The sequence below is a fragment of the Astatotilapia calliptera genome, chromosome 23, assembly GCF_900246225.1.
Source record: "Astatotilapia calliptera chromosome 23, fAstCal1.2, whole genome shotgun sequence".
In the NCBI taxonomy this organism is placed as follows: domain Eukaryota; kingdom Metazoa; phylum Chordata; class Actinopteri; order Cichliformes; family Cichlidae; genus Astatotilapia; species Astatotilapia calliptera.
This window is the reverse complement of record NC_039323.1, coordinates 13,515,400-13,537,600: the sequence shown is the minus strand read 5'-3', so window position 1 is coordinate 13,537,600 and position 22,201 is coordinate 13,515,400. Positions and strand designations below refer to the sequence as shown.

At 41.6% G+C, this 22,201-nt stretch overlaps 1 protein-coding gene across 4 annotated transcripts in view; it reads left to right on the top strand.

Moving 5' to 3' along the window:
• The first annotated feature begins 2,752 nt into the window (after positions 1–2,752).
• The window catches only part of farp2 (FERM, RhoGEF and pleckstrin domain protein 2), a 30,381-nt gene continuing 10,932 nt past the window's right edge, over positions 2,753–22,201 (top strand). For 2 of the 4 annotated variants that reach the window (XM_026158127.1, XM_026158126.1), the window contains exons 1-13: positions 2,753–2,890; positions 3,464–3,684; positions 10,387–10,491; positions 13,126–13,168; positions 13,248–13,326; positions 13,687–13,784; positions 14,254–14,368; positions 18,021–18,168; positions 18,271–18,366; positions 18,466–18,629; positions 18,719–18,787; positions 18,939–18,996; positions 19,164–19,422. In XM_026158127.1, coding sequence (XP_026013912.1) covers positions 3,484–3,684; positions 10,387–10,491; positions 13,126–13,168; positions 13,248–13,326; positions 13,687–13,784; positions 14,254–14,368; positions 18,021–18,168; positions 18,271–18,366; positions 18,466–18,629; positions 18,719–18,787; positions 18,939–18,996; positions 19,164–19,422 — 1,435 coding nt within the window. In that variant the 5' untranslated portion in view covers positions 2,753–2,890; positions 3,464–3,483. The remainder of the gene's footprint in view (positions 2,891–3,463; positions 3,685–10,386; positions 10,492–13,125; positions 13,169–13,247; positions 13,327–13,686; positions 13,785–14,253; positions 14,369–18,020; positions 18,169–18,270; positions 18,367–18,465; positions 18,630–18,718; positions 18,788–18,938; positions 18,997–19,163; positions 19,423–22,201) is intronic. The other 2 variants (XM_026158125.1, XM_026158124.1) reach the window with 1 other exon arrangement.

Below are 22,201 nucleotides of genomic sequence, written 5' to 3'. Positions count from 1 at the left end.
CACTGCCCCTTGAGCCCACTGGACCACCCAACCTCTGCAGTGGAGCCGCGAACCACACCTCCGCCACAAATACTTTCTAATAATTGTGGTCAACTACTCTCTGAAGTCTACAACATTTCCAGATGCCATGGTGATCATCTTGACCTGGCTTGTATAAACAAAATAGCTTCATTTGCATTCAGGTTTTCAATTATGAATTTGAAATTCAGGGAAACTGATAATTATGGCCAGGACTGTAGCTGGTTATATGCAAAGGTCATAGTGGTTCAGCTGTCAGTTGTCATCGCTCCAATGAAAAGCACCAGTTCTCTTTGGGCACTGTCTGCTTTAAAATACTAAAAATACTAAAGTCCTGCAATAAAACACAACATATAATAGCAGAAAATTTATCTTAGATAAAAATTAATTATTTTAAACATGAAAAGTGTCTTATGTTATTTGAATGTCTGTGTTTGTTAAGACTTGAAATACCAGGTGATAGATACACATTTTCATATTACGAAAATAATTTGCACATTACATTCAAATACAGTTATGTGGAAAAGTTTTCACAGGGCTGTCTGCAGTAAAGTCGTGAATCATTAACCTGCAAAACCACCTTCAGCAGCAACTAATCATTTTCTGTATGTGTTTATCAGTCATATCACTGTTCCTCTTTGAAATGATGCTTCAGGTCGTTCAGGTTAGGTTTGTGGCCATTCGTTTATGGACAGCTCTCTTAAGGTTCTGCCACAGCATTTGACACCCTAATTTTTTTCTTTTTCTGGTCTTCAGAAAAAGGTGTAGCCAAGCTTTATGTTGCAGACAGATCCGTTCTAGAATATTTTAGTGTTGTGATGAACTAGTCTGAATCTAAATGCAAAGATCAGACTCAAAGATCAGCGACGATTGGCAGCTTTACAGAGTTCATTGAATGGTAGTGAGTTATTAACGGGCAACAGGTAAGTGACGGGGAAGAGTAGCTTCACTACAGGGATGCAGAGGAGCTCTGCTGCAGGGCGGAGAGGGTGTTAACTGCAGCCCAGGCGGGAGGAATTGATTATTGCGGAGCTTATGAATATTTCAGACAGTCTTACTTGTTAGGATGGTAAATTGAAGCTTTGGAGGAACACTTTGTCAGCAGGAGAAAATCAAGGGGTGTCAGAGAGGTGGGGGGGGATCAGGTAGGTTGTGAATGGCTAATACCTTTCCTTTGCAAGTAGCAGAGAAAACAAGCAAGAGCAGGCAAAATTTGCCAGAGGTGTCCACAGTCCACAAGTGAGTTGTGTACCAAACAAACAGGGTTCCAGGAATGAGTCTGGACTGAAAAGGGAGATAGAGAAACAGGTTTAACAGGCAAAGAGCACTGAAACAAACTAGTAACAGAAGAGGGCTTCCTATCACTATGTTGGCAAGAGGACTGGGGAACCCTTTAGCTTTAATATAGCCAACAATTGATTTCTATATTCAGAATAGCTATGGGACGGATGGCTCAAACAGGAACTTTCCTCCCAGTCGGGGAGGGGAATCAGCAGGTACACAGAAGAGTTCATGGATGACTCAGTGACTCCGAAGTGCCCGGGTCCTGTGGCTGCAGAACAAGCCCAGATGTCAGCACCACCGTGCTATGAGTTGGTCTGAGGTGTTGATAGGTTGTATTTTGTTTTGGCTTAAATTACATGTCGTGCATTATAGCCAAGTGTCTCCACTGTGATTCTACCTGTCCAAAGGACATCGTTTCAGAAGTCTAACTGACGTCTGTAGCGTCTGACATGTAGCTCTTTGGTTTTCTGCAGTTTCTCTGAGCTGCAGGTGAATTTGCTGAGTCGTCCATTCCTGGGGGGGACTACCAAGTGCCATGAGTGTTTTCCACTTGTAAATGGTCTGACCTGACTGCTCCAGACCAGCAAACTGCCAAAACCTCTGCCTTCATAGAGGTGCTCCCGCTTACTGATGATCAGTTAATCGATTGCATTCGATTAGTAACCCATAGCCTCGCCTTATCCCCATCATTCCTCATTCCAAACAGGATTTCTATTATCAATACTTGTACTTCAGCATAAACATTATTTCTGCGGTGTGTTGGTACACATTTTGGTTTATGAGAAACACACATTCAGTCGAAATGCGTGCATATACATCAGATTTAATTATAGAACCTATCAAAGCATTTTTAAAGCATGATGCAACGTTGTTTGGGATTTTTTGAGAGAGAACAGTAGGGGGAGCGCCTCCACAATAAAAAAAAAAGTCCTCCTCCTTACCTCACATAGTTTTTGTCTTTAAAATGGGCTTACCGGACATTGGACCGCAGTGCAAAGTGCCCATTGTCCTGATGTAATTCAGATCTGAGGTATTTAAAGACTTATAGATCAGACTGGATGGTTAAATAGGATAACACACACACACACACACACACACACATTCACACACAATGTGTTCGGAGAACTGTGTTACTAAATTTGTACCACTTAGAAGTTTACAGTGAAGTCTATTTACATCACCTACGGGTCAGACTTTAGCCCAAACTTAAATAATGGCAGTTTCGCTTTGTGGGTCAAATCAGACCAAACTAATGATATATAACACTTCTTATTATCGACTTTGACTCTTGGCGCAAATCCCCATTTACTTTTTGCAACATTACTCTCGTAAAAGAAATATTCCGACTGGTGAGTTCCTTCTTCTCCATCCGTGAAAGCCATTTAAAGTAGAAGAAAGTATATCTTGGCTCTCCTGCCTACGATCCTTAGCCACATTTGAACCAATGGCAGGACAGACGGCTCTGCTGTAGCCAATGATAAACCGCTGTTGAGTGCGCACTCGTTTGGCTGACGACGACCATGGAGCGGAGTAGTGTCCTCTTCGGCGTTTCAAACTTTTAGCGTTTAGTTTCATTTCGGGCAGAACGGTAAGTTTAAAACCGCTTTTGAGCAAATTTCCTTTTTTGTTTTCTCGTGTGGCGACTTTTTCGGATCTAATTCTCGGTTAAGATAATTAACTTAGCTTCGGTTCTCGACCGTACACTGGAATCCACTGAGCTGAGTTTCTCATCAAGAAAACAAACCTCACCTTAAACATTCCTCATGCTTTTCCCGAAAGCTTTTCTGGCTTTAAGTGTTGCTGTAAACGCGGTTTACGTCTTGGTGGGACTTTTGGGCCCCGCATGAAGGGCAAAATCGGTGCGCCGTCAGTTCTTTTCGTATGTTAGGCCGTCTTTTGTGCCAACCTGCACTTCTGCTTGAGGTTAAATATAAATGGTTTGGGTCATTATTACTTTAGTCTTCTGTATGTAAGCGTAATGCGGTCCATTTCCTATGAATGAGCCTCAGGTGTGCGTAAACGGCTTCGCAACTTCGCAGTTAAAGGAAGCTGTTTGGACTGTTTTTGTTTTTTTATGCCCAAATAGTTTGTCCTTAGAACAAAGAAAATATTTGATCAGTGGAAGTTTTGTGTTAATATTTGTTGCTTTCTGAATTTGCAGGAGCGTTTCCCTGAGCTGGAATGGGGGAGATAGAGGGTTCATACAGGGTCCTGCAGACCCCTGGCACAAGACTGGGAGCCCAGTTCAATGCTGGGATCAGCACTCTGGAGCCGGGCCAGAGTCTCAGTGGTAACATGGTCAACAGGAGAATAAGCCAAGGCAGAGGAATACAGATCCGTGTGCAGGGGCTGGACGACTCTCAGGAGTTCTTTGATATAGAAGTAGGTTCTACTGTGTGTGGTTCGTGCATCCTCGTTTGTTTACTTAAAATATGTCTCCGGATTGCTCCATCTTACCTTGGAGGCCTTGGTCGCCCTGGTTTGTGTGTGTCTGTGTGTCTTGGTGACAGCTGCCACATGGCTTTGGTGCTGAAATCCCTTCCTCTTTAAGGCTTCTTATTGGGGCAACTTAGTGTAACTCAGCAGGGCGCCTCTTGGTTTCTTGGCTGTGATTTCTGCTCCAGGTCCAAGTGGTAGCAGTTCTCTTTACTGTCCCTAAAGCTTGACTTCCAAAGGAGTAGGTATTAAAAGTTAGGAGTCTGGTCTTTCTGGGTTGTTTTTATAATTCTTTTTTTCGGGGGGGGGATTTACGAAGTCTAAATTTTACAGAAGCATTTGGTTACTCACACAGTCATCACACACAGTGTATAAATCCTAGCCAAATATTCTTGCTTTTGTTTTCTTCTATTCATTGGAATTACTTTAGAGAAGTTGATCCCATTTAAATACTCGCTGTTGAACAAACTTTGAGATCCATGCTGTGACTCTGCTTTGCCATGTCTGCTTGCCAAGTTGCAGCAGGAGTCACCGAGAAGGCCAATAGGAAGCAATAAGGAAGCCACTCTATCAGAGCATGCTTCCTGGCTTTTTATGTGAAGGGGAAAACAAATCAAAGTAGAGTCTGTACAATGATTAAATGCTCAATTCAGTGGCTGGTTGATGGTGAAGTGTAATAAAAAGACCTGGCAGCTGCTAATTGTGTTCGAATAGGTTTGTATATTTATACTTTCCTGTGTGTATCCTAAATCCTTGTGTAGCCACAAGAGTTGCAGTTCAGGAGTACTGCTGAGGCAGACGTTTCATAATCTTATGCAGCATATGTTGTCTCAAAGTCTTAAGCTAATAGCGCGTAACGGGCATATGTTAGACTTGCATGGAAGCAGACCTGTGTGCTGTTCAGTCTGAAGAAAATTTAATTGGTCTCAAGAAAATGTGGTTCTCTGAGTTCTGACAGGCTGACTGAGGTCTGAGTTCAGCGCGGCTCCGCACGTGGTGTTGATAGGAGGTGGCAGACCGAAATACATGGCTGCAAAAAGAGAATGACGGCAGTGCTGTTGTCAAGCAGACTGGAGTTTACCAGGAACAAGATGGCCTCTGAGAGGCTCTGTTGTTCACTGCTTAATATTTCTGTTCATTCATTGTGAGGAGTCGTGGGCTGGTGGGTGAATAGTTTTTATCCTTGTGTATTGAATGGCTGCTCAGCTAAACGCATCAGAAATGTGCGCTCAGTTTGTGCCTATCTGTCCAGTCACTTCAAAGAGAACTGATTGAGCCAGCACAACTTTTCCTATGCTTTTAATTATATATTTTTTTTCTCCCTCGTGGAGTCCGTGTGCAAAAATAGATACAAAATTGCAGTGTGGAATGTTTGCCATGGTTGTGGCCTTCAAGTAACTGCCTCCCCTCATTGTGGCGTTTTGGTTGCTCAGCTGCCCAAATATCTTGTGTACAGTCTCCATCACCTGCCATTTACTGCCCCTCTTACTGTACAGTGAAGCAAAAATACACTTCACTCAAAATTACACACAGGAAAGCCACAAGGGATTCATCCATTGTGCAAATTTTCTTGATATAGATGTTCTTGTTTTCTGCTTTGTTTTGTGTGGTTTCTCTGAGTCAGGGGGGATAAATGTATGGGAACATTTTTGGAGTATTTCTGCTTTGCGTTGTGCTTTTAAAATGTAGATGCCGCATAATTTATAGATTTTGACGTCTTTTGATTACAATATTCTGCTGATATATTGGTGCATTCCTAGAATAACAGCTGTCATTCTCCATATTTATTTCTTTACCGTTACATCACATCTTTCATTACGTGTGATAACTCTGAACTGTAAAATCATATTGCGTGCGAAGGTGTTTGTATTTCTGGCCATATAATGTCTTTAGCCTGGACCTAAGACAGTCCAATCAGATCAGTCTTTGATCTGCTGGCCTTCCTCTGCTGCAGTTACCTGACATGGGTCATCATCAGCAGACATTTGCTTGCACGACTCTTGTCCACAGACCCCTCCCACAGCCACCCAGCACAGGAGAAAGCTCAGCCTTGTGGTTTCTGGACAGGGAGGCTGGGCCAGCGGGGCAGGGGAAACACAGGCCTCTTTTATCCAGCACAGCCAGCCCCTTTGCTGGCCTTAACTTCCAGCTTAAAACTTGCAAAAAAAAAAAAAGGGCAGAGAGTGGGTTGCGGAACCTAGCTGTGTGAAAATGCGTTTATAGTCAGGGTGCTGGTGGGAGGGAATCCAGGCAGGCTTTGCTTTAGTGTTAGCAAACAAGCACATAAATAGCAAGGTTGACAACCAAGAGGGGCAGTTCAGAGGGAGCAGTCATGGCTAGTACAAAGTTTGAGCCGAGGTGGTGGGGGAAGGGGACACGGTCAGGAGTGAAGCCCTGTCGAAAGTTGGGCCGAGGAATTCCAAACCCCCCTGGCCTGTCCCTGAAATCACATTTGGACTAACTAGATAACTCAAACAGTGTAATTCAACCGTGATGTGTGCTTTAAAGTCCTGTTTCATCTGTGAGCCGTTCTTGCAACGATGCAGTCGGTGTGAAATGCAACAAAGTGTTTAATTATCCTTTAAAATGGATGATTTACACTAAAGTTAACAATACACAATTTTCCTCTGGCCCAGAGTGTTATTTATTCAGATTGTCATTTCTTTAGAGACATTTTTACATGGATTTTTAATGAATAATTGTTTTGTGTGTTGAACAATTTAGATGAATAAATGGCACTACAATCCAGAGGGGTAAAAAAAAAACTTATTTAAATTGTGTGGAAGTTTCTGGCATTAACAAGAGATTGCAAGATCGAGACACATGGCACTCTTGTAGAGGAAAAACTGTTCAAAACCTTATTTTGGGAGCAGAAAAAGCAAAGATTTTTAAGAGTTTTTTTTCCCCATCTGATCTCACTAATGATTCTATGCATGCAGTTTTTATGTTACGTGATGTTTGAAATTAAAGTCAATTTAGATAATGGTTTGAAATGGATAGCTAAATAAGTTCCTGGAAGTGTTGTACGATGGTTGTCCAGTGGAAAGACTTTCTTCCAAAGGGAATTTGGATAAAGTAATGTCAGAGTGGTGTATCTCAGTTTGTTATCTGTGGCGTCGGTTACGCGGACATGCTCACAAAAGCAGTAATCTTGTTCTTCATACCAAACACAGGCTGAGAAGCATTCGGCTCTCATCCCCACAAAGCACTCACGCTACCCCACTGTGTACTGAAGTGGCTAAACTATCTAATGGCTGTGCCTTGAAGGACTTCTTGTTAAATACCTCAAACGACTCCTCTCTGCTCTTACTGTTATGGTAATCTTTCCTGCTGCAGGGAGTAATTTACCACCACCTAAAGAGGATCCACCTACTGAATTTTTTTCTTCTCCTTTTTCTCCCCTCATGTTTTAAATGCCAAGCAGAGGCTGTAAATTCTGGGTTATACAGGTGACTTGAGCAGAAGGCACTCTGTAAAACATCTGATCCCGATTACCACCTTCCACAGTTGATTTGCCAACAAACAACATGACTGCCAGCTGTCCACGGGCGTGTCCTAAAGCCAGGCAGCGAGAAGAAGGGAAATTGCCATTCAGTTATAAAATCCATCGAAGAACCTGTTTAACGTCAAAATGTATACCACCGTGAAAAATGACAGTGTACCTCCCACTGTGGCAAATGCAAGCCCCAACACACCCCTGCTGTCAGTGGGAGGTTCTGCTAGAGCCCTCTGCCTTTCACCGTGATCTTTAAACAGTGTTTAACCTGTCATGCAAGGTACAACAAATCCCTGCATTTTTGAATTGCACCTGTATTTTTTTTCCATTTCCCCCCCTTGAAATTCTCTGTGCATGAGGAAGGCAGTCCTCTCCTATAGCAGGCTGTTTTTTAAGCTTTTACTTGTACTCACCCCTGCTCCCAGCGCACATACACACAAACAAGGGGAGATTTGTCTTCCAGAGAAACATCTGTTTGCCATAATCCCCCGCTGCTTTTGGAGCTTGATTGGGTGACCCATTGACCTGCCTTAATGTTGGTGTGGAGATGAGACTGTGGTCCACACCACAAGTAGGGTGTGAACAAACTCTGCATGATCTCGCTGTCACATCACAGATGTGACTTTACTTAAGATGCCAGGAGGGCTTCTGCGGTGCCGCCCAATGGTTTATGATACATTAGTGGCAAAGAAGAACTGATAAATTACATTTAAAGGTGGAGTTAAACAGCAAAGTAAATTTGGATTATTTTTAATCAGTTTGGCCAATTTTGGTAGTAGATTTTCATGCTTTCAAAAGATATTTGTATCTAGAAACGGGGCTGGATATGCCCATGCCATTTAGTTTCAACTCAGTTTTCTGTGTCAGAGGCCTTCACGGGTCGGTACAATTGTTTTCTTATCTATGACTCTGAGAACTCAAATAGTGTTTCTTTTAAAGGCTTTCATATGACTCAGGTGTGCAAAAGCTCCACCACCATGATACTGATGTCACAGTGTTGCAATGTTCAACTGTCAGGAAAAATAAGCCAGCACTGATAAAGGAGCTGATAAGCTCGGAGGCAAACAATTCAAATGGATTGGACAGTTTGGAACCAGTTTAGATTCCAGGCCCTTCCAAAAGAATGAGTCATGTGATTCAACAGCTAAAATATGGATTTATTGGCAACCGCGACTAAAAGTCAATTTCATTTTTAAGCCGTTTAACTCTGATGTCTGTGTAGTGTAAAACTTCATTCGTACTGTGGTTGCTTCTTGGAGTTGTCTGAACTTGAAGACTGCTTTTGTACCAAAATGTTTGCTTTTGGTACATTATTGGCCAATTTATATTTGTATAAACTTTTAAATTCAGGCATTTTTCATAACATCTACTTTTATCTTTCTTTTTTTTTGTTGTTCCACTGTAAAATACTTCAGCTGTACTTAAACTGCTGCAGGGTTGCCAACATTTAAGTGTGTGCCCACAAAGTAAACAGTGACTTCACAGAGAGATAAGCCAAATTGGACAGCATAAGAGGAAGTTGGTTGAGGGGAAAATATTATCTGCGGGCTACATGGAATTTCACTGCAGTGATGCTGGAAAGAACTTTCTTAGGGGGGGAATGATGTGCAGTAGCTGTACCCTTTCCTCTTTGCTAGCTGCCTGGCTTCACCTGGCAGCTAGCAAAGAGGCTAGCTGGGTCAATGAGAAAATGCTATCCCTCCCTGTCTGACTGTAAAAGATAATGCTACATGTCAAAGTTTGATCTTACTGTGCTCTTAAAACACACGTTCACAATTCCAGCAGAGGGTTAATGAGTAACACAATGACAAAGTGCCAAGAAAAAGAAGATGGCATTAAATAGTTTGCTCATGGCTACTGCATTGAGAACATAATCCTCAGCAGGTCAAACCTGCCAACTGCTTCTGGGTTTATTGTCAAACTAGCGGCCTCAGTTCTGTTTGATTAAACCTAAACATTAATCGTGTGGTGATTAGGCTGATTGTAGCTGTTTGACAGTGTGGTTTCAAACTTTGTTTGCTGGTTAGACTGAATTTCCCCCGACTTGTAACAGGATGAGGTGTACATGGTAAACCTCAAGAACACTGAGAAGAAATGAGGATTAGTGTATGGAAACATTGTCTAACCACAGGGAAGATTTGGTTTTGCTCTAATAACTTTGTTAATGAAGCACTCACTGAATGAGTCAAATTGACAAAATACCTCAAAGCGTTCCTTGCATTTGGCTCCCGAGTCATTGCGCAAAAAATCTCGCTGACGTTGTCTGGATCGTATGTTTGGCCTGCACTCAAAGGCAGCCCAGACAAAGTATTTTAACACACCATTTTTTGTTCTCCGTTTGAGGTCAGCTGGAATCAGATACCTTGAATGTGGGGAAAAAGGGGGAATTTTACAAGAGATTCCTAAATTTATGGATGTTGTGTCAGTAGGTTTCACCTGCAATTTATAGATTTTCTGAATGCAGAACATGTGATTGTATCAAAGTAATGAAAAGACCGACTACAGTAAATCTCCTGGCATGCTTTGAGTTGTAATCCTTTACTTTAGCCAATGCAAAGCAGTACTTTTTTTATAAGGCTTTTAAAAATACTATTTTACATTACAACCAGATGTTTCAGGCTATAATTTTCTCAAAAAATCGCAAGCTAGGATTCCAAACCTCAAGTGCAGTGTGTTCTTCATACATAGTAATTAGTTCTTCATTTAGTGAAAGCAAACCCCAGAGCATTGAGATGGTAAACTTGTGCAGAATTCCCACATGCACACTTCTCAGGCCCAGATAAACGGCGAAATACAGTAAGTTCAGACACTCATCCAAGTCGAGAAAAAGTATTTAAATCGACAGATGGAACATACGCAACCATAAAACACACAATGGAGTGGATCATTTACAGCTGCGAATATTTTCTGCACCACACAGGCAGACGGCATTTATTCAGCGCTCGCTTTGAACACAAGCGTGTCCTCGTTCTCTTCGGGCTTAGTTGAAATTAGTTTTTGATGATGCTCTCCATCTGTGGAATCTTTGTGAATATTTTGTCTTTTAAAGCAATGCACTTTCGCTTCTCATAAGATCTATTGTCACAGAACTTCTGAAATCTTTGTGTTGACATAGTGATGAAATTCTTCTGCTTTTCTTCTTTTTCTTTCAGCCAAAGGCTCTTGGACAGATCCTTCTCTCTGAGGTTTTCCACAGAGGCAACCTCATAGAGAGTGATTACTTTGGCCTCGAGTTTCAGAACATGCAGATGAACTGGGTACGTACATCTCCATTTCCTGTTTGAAGCGGACACATTGGACATGGAGGAGCTGACTTGTGCACTGATTGGTTGAGGCAAACTTTTTAAAATGCTTGATGACAACAGGATGGGCATTCGGGGAACAACATGGACTTATAAGTCATTAGTTGCTCTTCTTCAGCAATGCAAACAGTGAGGTAGTGTTTTCTCTGGACTTGAGTAGTATATTACTTTGGAATATTTTTAACTTGTCTGGCAGCAGTGCTCATATACACATGTCAGACTTTCCATTGTTTTACTCTTCCAGAAACATAAGTGGAATTCAAGACCACCTAGCAGTTTTTGTAAAGCAGCAGAGAGGAGTTATGGAGCCCACTATATATCTTCTTCAAAGAGAATGAGGCCAGTGTTGTTTAATAAGACGCACCGGCCTCTTTGCTCATGTACGCTCAGCTTTCCGAGGACTGAAAACTATACAGTGTTTAAATATACACTACGTTTGCTGCTCTGCAGTCTGGTTTTTAAAGGAGCTTCTTCCATTAACAAACTAAATCTTTTACGCATAGTGAATTTTTACTGAGCGTATGAAGGAAGCTTGGCTGCAGCTGATGTCATGAACTATCGGTGACCCAGCAGGGCACACACTGAGATTCTTTTGGGAGTAGCTGCTGTGTCCTCATCAGTTATTTCATCGTTCAGGAAGCTCTTACTCAGAAGAATAATAATATATTGAGAGTTTAACAAATAATTGGAAAATGTTTTCATGATTAATCATCCGAGTCATGAATCATTCGCTTTGTTAAAGCTTCCCAGCTGTGAGGACTGAATTCGGTACTCATAAAACCAAAAACTAATTTGAATTGGGCTAATCTGTCCCACGGGGTCACCCCCTGTGTGCACCTCTGCTGTTTCTATATCACTCCAGAGGTCCTGTTCAGTCTCGTTGATCTTGAGGCTCTGTGTTGCTCACCTGATCTCCTCTACATCCATTAAACTTGCATTTAATGGCTGTAATGGAAATGTGTGGAAGTCAATGAGAGGCACTTCATGTGAATAGCATTGGTTTGATTGTTTTACTTCTGCTTATATAGAATCTTCTCCACCAGATGCCAAAGGGTGTTAAAGCAGAGCTAAACAAGTCCTGTGACTTATTGGGAGAGGGTTAATAGCGTCAATCTTCCTCATGCACTGCAGACTCTTCCACGAACATCTTGTGGACTGCAGTTTGATCACCAGCGAAGATCCTGGGCATGAAAGTAGAGTTGTTGTTGTTTGCTGTCTGCACAACATTTGAGAACTTGGATGAAATCCAAAATGTACAACTTTTCAAACAGGAGTGACTTCAGAAAGGTAGCAGAACCTGAAAAGGTCTCCAGGTGAACAAGGTGACTTTGAAGGGAAAATGGTCAAAGTGGCGTTCAGGTATTGTTTAAGGAGTAGTCTCCCCCAAATTTCATGATGGCACTACATATCTGAAGTTTCTAAATCCTGCTTGGTTTGGCAGATTTTTACACTGGATGGCCTTCCTCAAGCAACAATAAGGGGTTTATGTCTCCTCTCAAAATCAATCTGGGCATATTTTGCTTGTTAGACAAATGTGTAAACCACTGCACCATGGGATTTTAAATGACGTACCAAAAAAAGCTGTGAAAACAGTCCAAAATCCTCAGATATTCAGTGCTGCAGAGTAAGATGAGAATAAGCCTCAAATTGGCACATTTGAAAAGCTCGTGTGTTTGAAGGGTTTGCTTATTACATGTTTGGTAAATCAATACTTGGAATACTTGCATTCTACTCATTTCGTTGGGTTTCCCATAGATATGGTTTCAGTACTTTGCCTCTGATTATTTCTACACATGCATTTGTACACTTCCAGAACCAATCAGCGAGTCTGCTGATGTAATCCTGCCCACGTATCGAGCGACACACCCATCACTGATTGCGTAGTGGTTGTGTAGTTGGCTTGACGCTAACTTTAATGTTGTCCTTATAGTTGATGTCCCCAATGTTTTCTAAATTTCAGTGACATTCCTCGACCAGCCCATTGCTACTAGTCAGTCTTTGTGGGTAGTTTTTTTTTTTTTTTAAAGTTAAAGTGTAGCTATGGGATATCCAGGTCAAATGCAGGTTTTTATTTATGTATTTATTTGTTTTTAAACTTAAAACAACATCAGATGATAGCTGATGGTTTCAGGAATGTTTTGGCAAATGTAATCCCTCTTTTATGCTCTACACTGACCATTTACCAAAGCCTGCTCAAGTGTGGTTAGCCAGTAGAATTGGAGTAGAAGCAGAAACCAGAAAGCTTTTTTTCATTTTTAATAGAAATTTATATACAAACTGGCACATGTGTGACTAGGAATTGAGTAGAATTCAGGCAGCAATCAGCTGATACCAATTTCTCAGTATGTCTGTCTGGATCGAGCGCATTCCTCCCTCAATCAGCCCCAGATGTACGGCTTGAGCAGCCTCCTACACTGAAGCCAGTGTTTTGCCAACAGCATTGTGACATCTCTCTTCTGTTTCAAATGGGGCTGAAGCAGCAAACAGTCGCTGTGTTACAAGGGAGTCACTGAAGTTATCCTGCCACCACCTGTCAAAGTTATAGTTCACATTATGTTCTATTATTTTTATTTATTTTTTTCTCTTTAGGTTTGGCTGGAACCCACAAAACCCATTTCAAAACAAGTCAGAAGTAAGTGAGGCTGATTCTTAGCTCTGAATCCACCTAATAAAGTGTTTTGGGCATTGATAATCTGCTTGTACGTTTACAGGACCAGCAAATACGCTTTTTAGACTGTCAGTGAAATTCTTTCCCCCCGATCCGGGTCAGCTGCAGGAGGAGTACACCCGGTCAGTGACTGTAATTTCCTTTTGAATATCACTTTTATCTCTACCTGTATGAGGAGCTGGAGGAACATGGTTTCTGTTTTTCTTCCCCCTTTTTTTTTTTTTTTTTTTTTTAAATAGAAGCTCTGTTATGCTTTGTCTTCTTTAAAATTACTTTTTCTGCAGTTAAAAACTTTATGATCGTTGTTTTTCCAAGAGTTATTTGTTTAAATGGCACTTAAGGTTCCTAAAGATGCTTAATCCATGATGAGCTTAGTTTGTGCTTATTTACTTCTCATGAACATAAATAGATGGACACTTAGCTTATGACTGTGTGTGTGTGTGTGTGTGTGCACATGCTTTTTTTCCCCCCCTCTCCTTTAGGTATTTATTCTCCCTGCAAATGAAAAGGGATCTGATGGAGGGCAGGTTGATCTGCACAGAAAATACTGGTGCCCTGCTGGCCTCTCACCTTGTCCAATGTAAGTTCTTTCTGTTTTTGTTAAAGCCGACAGTGTTATCAGACTAAATTAAATTATGCAGTAGTAAGAGCACTTGTAAAATCTCTAGTAACTGGTTTGCTCGATTTGTTTCAGAACATAATCCTGTTCACAGAAACCACAGATCTTAAAAGGTTCTTTTCAGTATTTTCTTATACTCTGTTAAAATAAAAAATAAAAATAAAAAATCATCCCAGGGTTCAGTGTGTTATACCTCCTCTTAAAGGTTTTTAAAAATGGTAAAATGGTATTAAGAGACCAGATGAGAAAGCGCAAATGTCTAGATTCAAAAAGCAATTCTTATGGTAATTTGCAGCAAATTGTGTAGGGAATCATTTGTGAGCTATAATCTAAAGTAACAGCAAATCTACAGGTCAGAAAAGAATAGAAACAATCTGTTAAAACCTGAAATGAGCGTAGTCTCGCTTCGTTTTCTCTCCATAAATCACAGCGGAGATCGGCGACTACGATGACACAGCAGACAGGGAATACCTGAGGATAAACAAGCTGTTACCTTACCAAGAGAAAGTACAAGAACGGATCATGGAGCTCCATCGCAGGCACCTGTAAGTTTTGTCTAAGTGAAATCTTTCTCCCTCTTTTCCAAATTGCTCTAACCGTCTGACTCCTGTAGTTCGGTTTATGGCTGCTTTCCTTTCTCGCATTCCTCGCGCACTCAGAATACTTGAATCTGACCTGTAAACGTAAACAGGGATGCGAGCCTTGTTCCTGATGTCATTACCAAAATTAAAGTCAGCCAGACTTTCAGCTTCTTCAGACGGTCATGTAGCGACTTTCACGGTAGACCAGCCGCCTGCAGATTGTTCTGATGCAGCTGCTGACTGTGCACTTCTGAGAATAAATGCAGTTCATTATTTTCTCCAGATGACCACATGTTGAGGCGATTTGAAACAAGTTAACTGTGACATCGAAGTCGCTTCCAGGCATTGCCATCATATTGTGGGTTTGTTAGATTGGCCTGCAGTGAGGATGCAGGGGAAATGCAAACGATCACTGTGATACCATGATTGGTATGGATGATAAGAAGCTGAATTTTCATACTGGTAGATGAAAAATAGCACGGGTTTATTTCACTGGCAGATGAGATGCAAGCTTCAAATTAAACAAATGATTTTAGCTTTTCCTCTTAAAAGTGCACACGCACAGCACGTACTGTAGTACTGGCTCATTTATTTAGACCTTTTCTTCTTGTGGAGCTTTGCATGAGTCACAGCAAAAAAGTTTTGTTTCTTTTATCTTGTACTGGGTTACCCTACAGTCGATCGTCTATCTGAAACAAGCCATTTTAGCTCCTTTCCCCCTGCTTCAACCCAGCAGTCGGTGATCATAGCTCACCGCTGGCGACACATGTTGTCGTTATCAGCGTGTACGTGTTCTAATATTGAAACATGCTGAGAAGTATGCTTTGTGCAAGCCTGTTATCGCACAATTTTTCCAGCAGATGGACTCTGGCTGTGTTTTTATAATGCGCTCTGTGCTGTCTGCAGCACATGTTGCAGAATCCGCATCAAGGCTGTGTGACTGTTTGTGAAACGCATTTCTGCAAAGTAAACAAAACCAAAGCAGTGAGCCCCAAAAGTCCAGATGCATCTTGTATGGAATGTACCATTGGCCTATATAAGACATGGGATGCATAGCCTTGTTGGTTTGACAGGCAGGGGTTATACTCAGCTGCAAACAGACAGCTGCAGTCACCACAGGCAAGCAGTCATTATGTTGTATTGTCTCTTTCCAAGTCTGCCTAAAGACGGAGCGTGCAGACGGAGCCTTGCGCTCTCTGCTTGATGACTACATTTACGTCACTCAGATCGAAGTGGTCCCTCGCTGATGTGGAAACTGTAACACCCGCATCAGCCTGTTAAGTGTTGCTTCTTTCAGACATCTGAGTTTCTGCATTACTGTGTCTCCCTGGTTTTATTCAGACATGCATAAACCATTCTGAAAAGAGTCACTGTGAGTGTTCAGCATTTGACTAAACACTCCAGCATGTTGAGTATAAAGTTTCTTGGTTATTTTGTCCCGTTCTCTAAATGGGTTCCAGCTATTTGGGCATAAAAATGTGTTTAAATGTCACTTCCTAAGCTTTACATAAAACCATCCCATGTGATTACTCATGTTTGGCTGTCTGTAGCCATTCTTCCACTGCACTGTAGCCCTGCACTTTTCTACAAAACATCTGATAGAGGAGCATGTTTGAGGCTTCACTGCTACGTTTGGGAATCATGTTGTCCCTGCTGCATGCGTTACCCAGACAGCCCCACAGAGTATTTCCAGCAGTGCAAACTCCTCTCAAGCATGCCAGTTCCTGCTGTGTGCCACTAGTAAATGTGGGGAGGAGAAAAAAGAAACACATATTCACCCGAAATAGCTTAAAATTCATGTGTAAAAACAATTTGTTAGTGTGACCGCCCTCAACCAGCCTTGTACGACTATAAAGAAATAAGACCCTTATGTAGGAAGATGCTGGAGACTTATTCAACATGTTTATTTGTTCAGGTGTTTGTTTCTGGATGAGCTCGAATAAATAGTCATTTCCTGAAAACTGATCTTGAAACTTTAGCACCCAGGCGCAGTGCACTTTTTTTCTTTTTCTTTTAATGATGTTTAACACGGTTTACTGTAATGAGGTCAATGAAGTGTGACTATTGAGTGTTCTTGCTAAACAAACCACAGTGAGGGTTTTTCCCAGTTTTCAGCGTGTTACAAAACCTCTCACTCCACTTTTCCCATCATTGGCTCCCATGCTAAAGCAGTGCTATCCTGTGGCCAATGGGGACTCTTTTCAACCCAGTGTGTTAGGCAGCTCTAAAGACTTTTGCTAATCTTCCCTTGGTTGCCAGCGTGGAAGCACAAGCAACGAGCTCCCTGGCCTAATCCTTTGCTCTGGCCGGTCTATTAGCCATAAGGCCAGTAGGGCAGGGGAGGGCCCTAAGGAGATTTAACTGCTTAACAGATGAACAAAATTAGAAGACTGTGATGATTGGATGGATATGTCTTTCTAACATGCTGTTTGGTTGTAATCACACCATTTTTAGATAACTAAAATCCTCGAAATTATAAGGGATTTAAGGTCGCGCTGCTCGCTCTAAAGTTCATGCTGTCGTGCTCGGTTTCAATTTTATGTGGTAACTTTATTTTTTATTCTTTAACTGTACGTATTTATAGTGTAGTGTTAAACCGAACACTTTGAATGCTGTAGATGATTATTGCCCAACTTGATGAGAAATAATTTAATAAATTAATGGGGTAGACAGTTAATTTGATTAAGGGAAGATGTGAATCACAAGACCGTAAGGTGACATGTTGGTGTGTTTATACAAGTGATCTAGAGCAACTCAAAGCTGCTAAATTACAAACACTACATGAGATACTACAAAATGATTTATTTTTTTTAATCATTTCACTACACGGATGGGAAGATTTTTAAAAAGCAGCGTTTTAAGCCCTCTGGCACTAGGCTTTTTATTTTAAACACCCAAGTTTAATCGGTAACAGCCAGAAAGCTAAAAATGGTGTTCCCAAGGACTGAAACTACGTGGGAACACTGTTAACACAAAACAACTTCACATTCATATCAGTAAATTTGACATTTACAGTATAACTTCCGCCTGATCAAAATTGTACATTTGGATTGAATGACAGCGTCACGGCTGAGTCGGTGACTGTGATTCTATTGACAATGCGCTGAAATTATTATTATTATTATTATTTTTAGCTCATCTCCCAATTTTGTTGCAACAAATGCGATTGAGCTGCTTGGCTGTAATCTGTAGTGTAAGCACTGACTGTGATTAACAGAGGCATTGTCTTTGTGCTAAACAAGCCATAATGGGGTGTAATTGGCATCTAGCTTGTTCAGTGCTAATGCAATTATTTGGGAGGTCTCAGTTCCTTCACTGAAACACACCAGTAATTTTTATTTACTGAATTTGGCAGGAAACAAATCTGTGACGGGCCCTACTCTACATTAGGCCCATCATAGTATCTTTCTCCTGTTTGTTAAATCTGCTGTGTATAAAGCCAGCACGTTACACAGAACGTAGAGCCAAAAAAAGGGTTTGTTTATGTGCACATAAATCTGAACCTGTCAGTGGACCACTGAGAGGAACCCTTCCACCTGTGCACTGTAAGAACAGCACGTAGAGGACCTGCTGTTACAGTGAGTATTAATAACTTCTGTTATGTTGTTGATACCAGGGGGCAGACTCCTGCTGAATCAGACTTCCAGATCCTAGAGATCGCCCGTAAACTGGAAATGTACGGCGTCCGCTTCCACCCAGCAGCTGATCGCGAAGGCACCAAGATCAACCTCTCTGTCGCTCACATGGGCCTGCAGGTTTTTCAGGTGACTGCTGCTCTAAATCCAAATGTCTTCCTTGTGCATATATCCTAACAGTGTTACTGATGATTGTGTCTGTCTTTTATTCCACCTGTATTTCTCTCTCAGGGCCACACAAAAATAAATACCTTCAATTGGTCCAAGATTCGCAAACTGAGCTTCAAAAGAAAACGTTTCCTGATCAAGCTTCACCCAGAAGTCCATGTAAGTGTTATCAGTGTCCTTCAATCTTAGATTTCATATACACTGAGACTGAGACCAGATGGCTGTATGCATTCTGCTTTTTATTAATCTTTGTTTTAGGGCCCCCATCAGGACACTCTTGAATTTTTGATGGGCAGTCGAGACCAGTGCAAAGTCTTCTGGAAGATCTGCGTTGAGTACCACTCATTCTTCCGACTGTTTGACCACCCACAGCCCAAATCCAAAGCTGTCCTTTTCACTAGAGGCTCCTCTTTCAGATACAGGTATTGACTAAAGACATAAAAATAATGCCATGTGTCACTGTTACTGGTTTAGTACATTGAAGTGGTTTAATTAAAACTCTTTCTGCCAGCGGAAGGACCCAGAAGCAGCTTGTGGAATATGTCAGGGAAAATGGAGCAAAGCGGACCCCTTACCAGAGGTATGTGTGTGTTTGAGTTTAGACACACAATTTATCACAAAGAGAAGCCGTTTCTTTCTAATTCTTCTTAAGCATCCACTGGAAGAGAAATCTGCATAAAATCATAACGGTAATTGTTACAAGATGACATGGAGATCTTATTTTCTTTCAGAAGGAACAGTAAAGTAAGAATGTCAGCTCGATCCCTCGCAACCGATGTGCCAAAACAGGTAAATACTGCAACATGTGGTGATAATACAGCCATAGATTTGGTTAATGGATAAGCTAACACGGATCTTTTTCTCCCTTTATCTCTTTCTGCTGTCCTCTCTGGTTTTGTTTTGTTTTTTTGTTTTTTGTGTCTCTCTTCTGTGTTGCTTTGTTTTTTTTTTTTCAGAGCTTTTCATTCAATGACAGTCTCAGGTTCCCGGGCTCGTCTTCCTCCGCAGCCGTGACTTTCCAGTCAATGCACATCCCTAGCGTTTTCCCGCTAACAGAACGCCAACCTCAGCCCCAGCCTTTGACCGCACTGAGTCAGTCTCCAGCACCTTCTCAGCAGCAGCAGCTTCAGTCCCCTCTGCAAGCCACCAGACCCCCCAGCCCTCCGAAGGAAGAGCCCATCAAGCCTACTTCCCCGTCACCCTACGCTTTTCAAGGTGCCCCCAGCAATCAGGCAGCAGGACACTGCAGCCCCTTGTTTGTGTGTTCAGAGAGTGGCACTGCTCAGTCACAGCCCTCCAAAAATGGCAATGAGGATAATGAGCGTGGGGCCAAGTGGGGTGGAGGGAAGAGGACGGGGTTTTTTACACCTGAGGCTTTTGAGGCAGAGCTTTTGCGTACTAAACAGAACCCCATGTTCTCATTGTCCAGCTCACCACTGCAGGTTACTGAGGAGTTCATTGATGACGATCCCACTGAGATTTCCTTCTATGCCGGGGGTGTTGAGGCCTACTCTTATGGGCTGGAGGATAAAGTAGATAACTTTGATTTAATGGAGGAACTTGAGCTTAGCAAAAACCGGCTCTTTAGTGTGGGAATTGAAGATCTGAATGGGAACCCCAATCCCTTCCCTGACAGTATTGTAGGTCACTCTGAGACTAGTTCTTTGGTTAACAACCGCTCAGAGTGCAGCTCCTTGGATAACCTGGGGCTCAGCTCTGCAGGGGAGTCCATGTCAGCGGGCTACGGAGGAGCTGACACCTCCTCGCTTCGCCTGCCTGGGTCTGACATCCAGTCGGAGGCCAGCTCCATGGTCAACTTCCCAGCGTACTCTGTGCGCTCGGAGAGCAGCTCCGCGGTGCAGTTCAGTGACCTGGTGGAGCAGCTGGAGCAGCTCAGCTACCCGCCCACTGCCACAGAGGGTTCAGGGAACGGTAGCTCAGATTCAGACTCCGACTGGGGCTCTGACAGCGTCCTTCCCCCTGAGCAGAACCTATTTTATAGCAATCCTTTGACGGGAAACAGTGGAATCGAGGGGTTCCTCCTGCAGTGTCACAATCTGCAGGCTCTGACACTAGCAGACCCCTCTGGATCCCCACATGTTAAAATGTAAAGCACTTGAAGACAGTCTAGGGCTGTCCAAATGTAGAGATGACATTATATTACCGGAATTATGCTTCAGCGGGAAATCTGTGTGGTAACCGGAAACTCCTCTTAACCCTACACCATAACCTTCCACATCAGTCTCTGCGGGCTGCATTTCTCAAGAGGTGCACATCTGGTTATGTGAAAGGTTAAGAGGAGTTTTTGGCTACATGGCAGATTTCCTACTGAAGCATAATTCGGCACATTTCACCATTGAACCAGCACTTAAAAGATGTTTGTAGTTGTTGAAAAAGATGGGTTCTTCTTCTTCATCATCGCCATCACCTGAACTTTGAGGCTTCTCAGTGAAGACACCACATCATTTCACTTTGACCTTCCCCATACACAACTTTAGTTGCAGGCAGTGCTATAATCTTAGCTTTTATTTCCTGCCTTGTCTGGTTGAGGAGGTTCTTTTATTTTTAACATCATTCCTATCTTCTCATGGAATTTGGCTCTTATTTTTACGAGAGCCTCGAATGCCATCTCTTTTACAGTTGTCTTCTCTGTAACATTTAGCCTTTTAAGAGAAAATATTGAAATGCATTTTGGAAAAAAGCATTTATTTTGGAAGCTTTATCTTTTTAAGACACAACATGACTCCTGTTAAAACGCTAATGTACGCATTAGCATAGGACAAGTTATCCAAATTACCTTCCACTTGAATAGTGAGTGTTTAATGGAAAAGTTATTCTTCTGTGTGTAAAGTTGATCACTTGAGATGATGGTTTCAGATAATTTAAGCTTGTAAGTAATGCAGAATTTTTAATAATTTTCTACTTTTTAAAAAAAAAAATTCTGTCCTGACCTACAGGTTGGAATAAAAATGAGCTAAATGTACTTAAAGTACTTAACAAGCATTTAACTTCTTAACTACTTGTTTGTTTTTAAAAATAATATCTGGCACTTACTGGGCAGTGTAGAGTTTTCTGGTAGATGGTAATCTGTGTCTAATCTCAGGGTTGAAAAATGAAACCAATATTAGTCCCTGTTCAAATGAATATTAAAGCCCCCCTTTTTAAAAAAAAAAAACAACAAAAAAAAAAACACAGGGCATGCCATTAAGTCTTTTTTTTTTTTTTTTTTTTCCCTGCCCCACTTGTACCTTGCTGCCACCTGCTGGCGAAAGTCAGCATTGTTCACATCCCAAAATCCCCAGCTGTGGTAGTTTTCTTTTGTTTTGATAGGTTTAGAATGTCTATATAATTATATTTTTAGAAAGCCAACACCAGCTAACATTTTAACTCAGCTCAACATGAAAAAAAAAAAGAATGTAAACGGTGTACTGATGAGCCATTAAGTGTGCCGTTAGCACCACTTTCTACAGAATGAATGTATCACCTGTTTGTATGTAAGGCTTTAGTGTTTTAAACTTCTTGATTAACAAATGAAAGCAGAGCAATGAAGCACCTTTTCAAACATTTGATCAGACCTAAAAACTTACAGGAAATCCTTTTGATAACTTTTTTAGGAAACAGGGTTGTTTTTTGGGTTTTTTTTGCACATTTCTAAGTAATTTTATAGGAAAAATCCAGGCATTTCGGGTTATTAACACATCAGTGTGGACAGAATATTTCCCTGTAATGTTTGCTCGACTGAGATATATCTGGTGTAAGGATTTGTAAGGGCTGATTCTACATTTAACCCAACTAAGATGACGATGATACAAGCTTTGATTTTCATCTCTTTAATGTGCCCGAACTCAATTCTACTTGATTTTTCTGTACATTTTACAGAATCTCCTTTGTTGTGTGCAGCACTTGCACCTCAATGCAGTTTTTTTTGTCTTTATTTTTTTGTAATCAGTAGACATCAGATGGGTAAATCTCATCTGTCCTCATTGTCATTTTG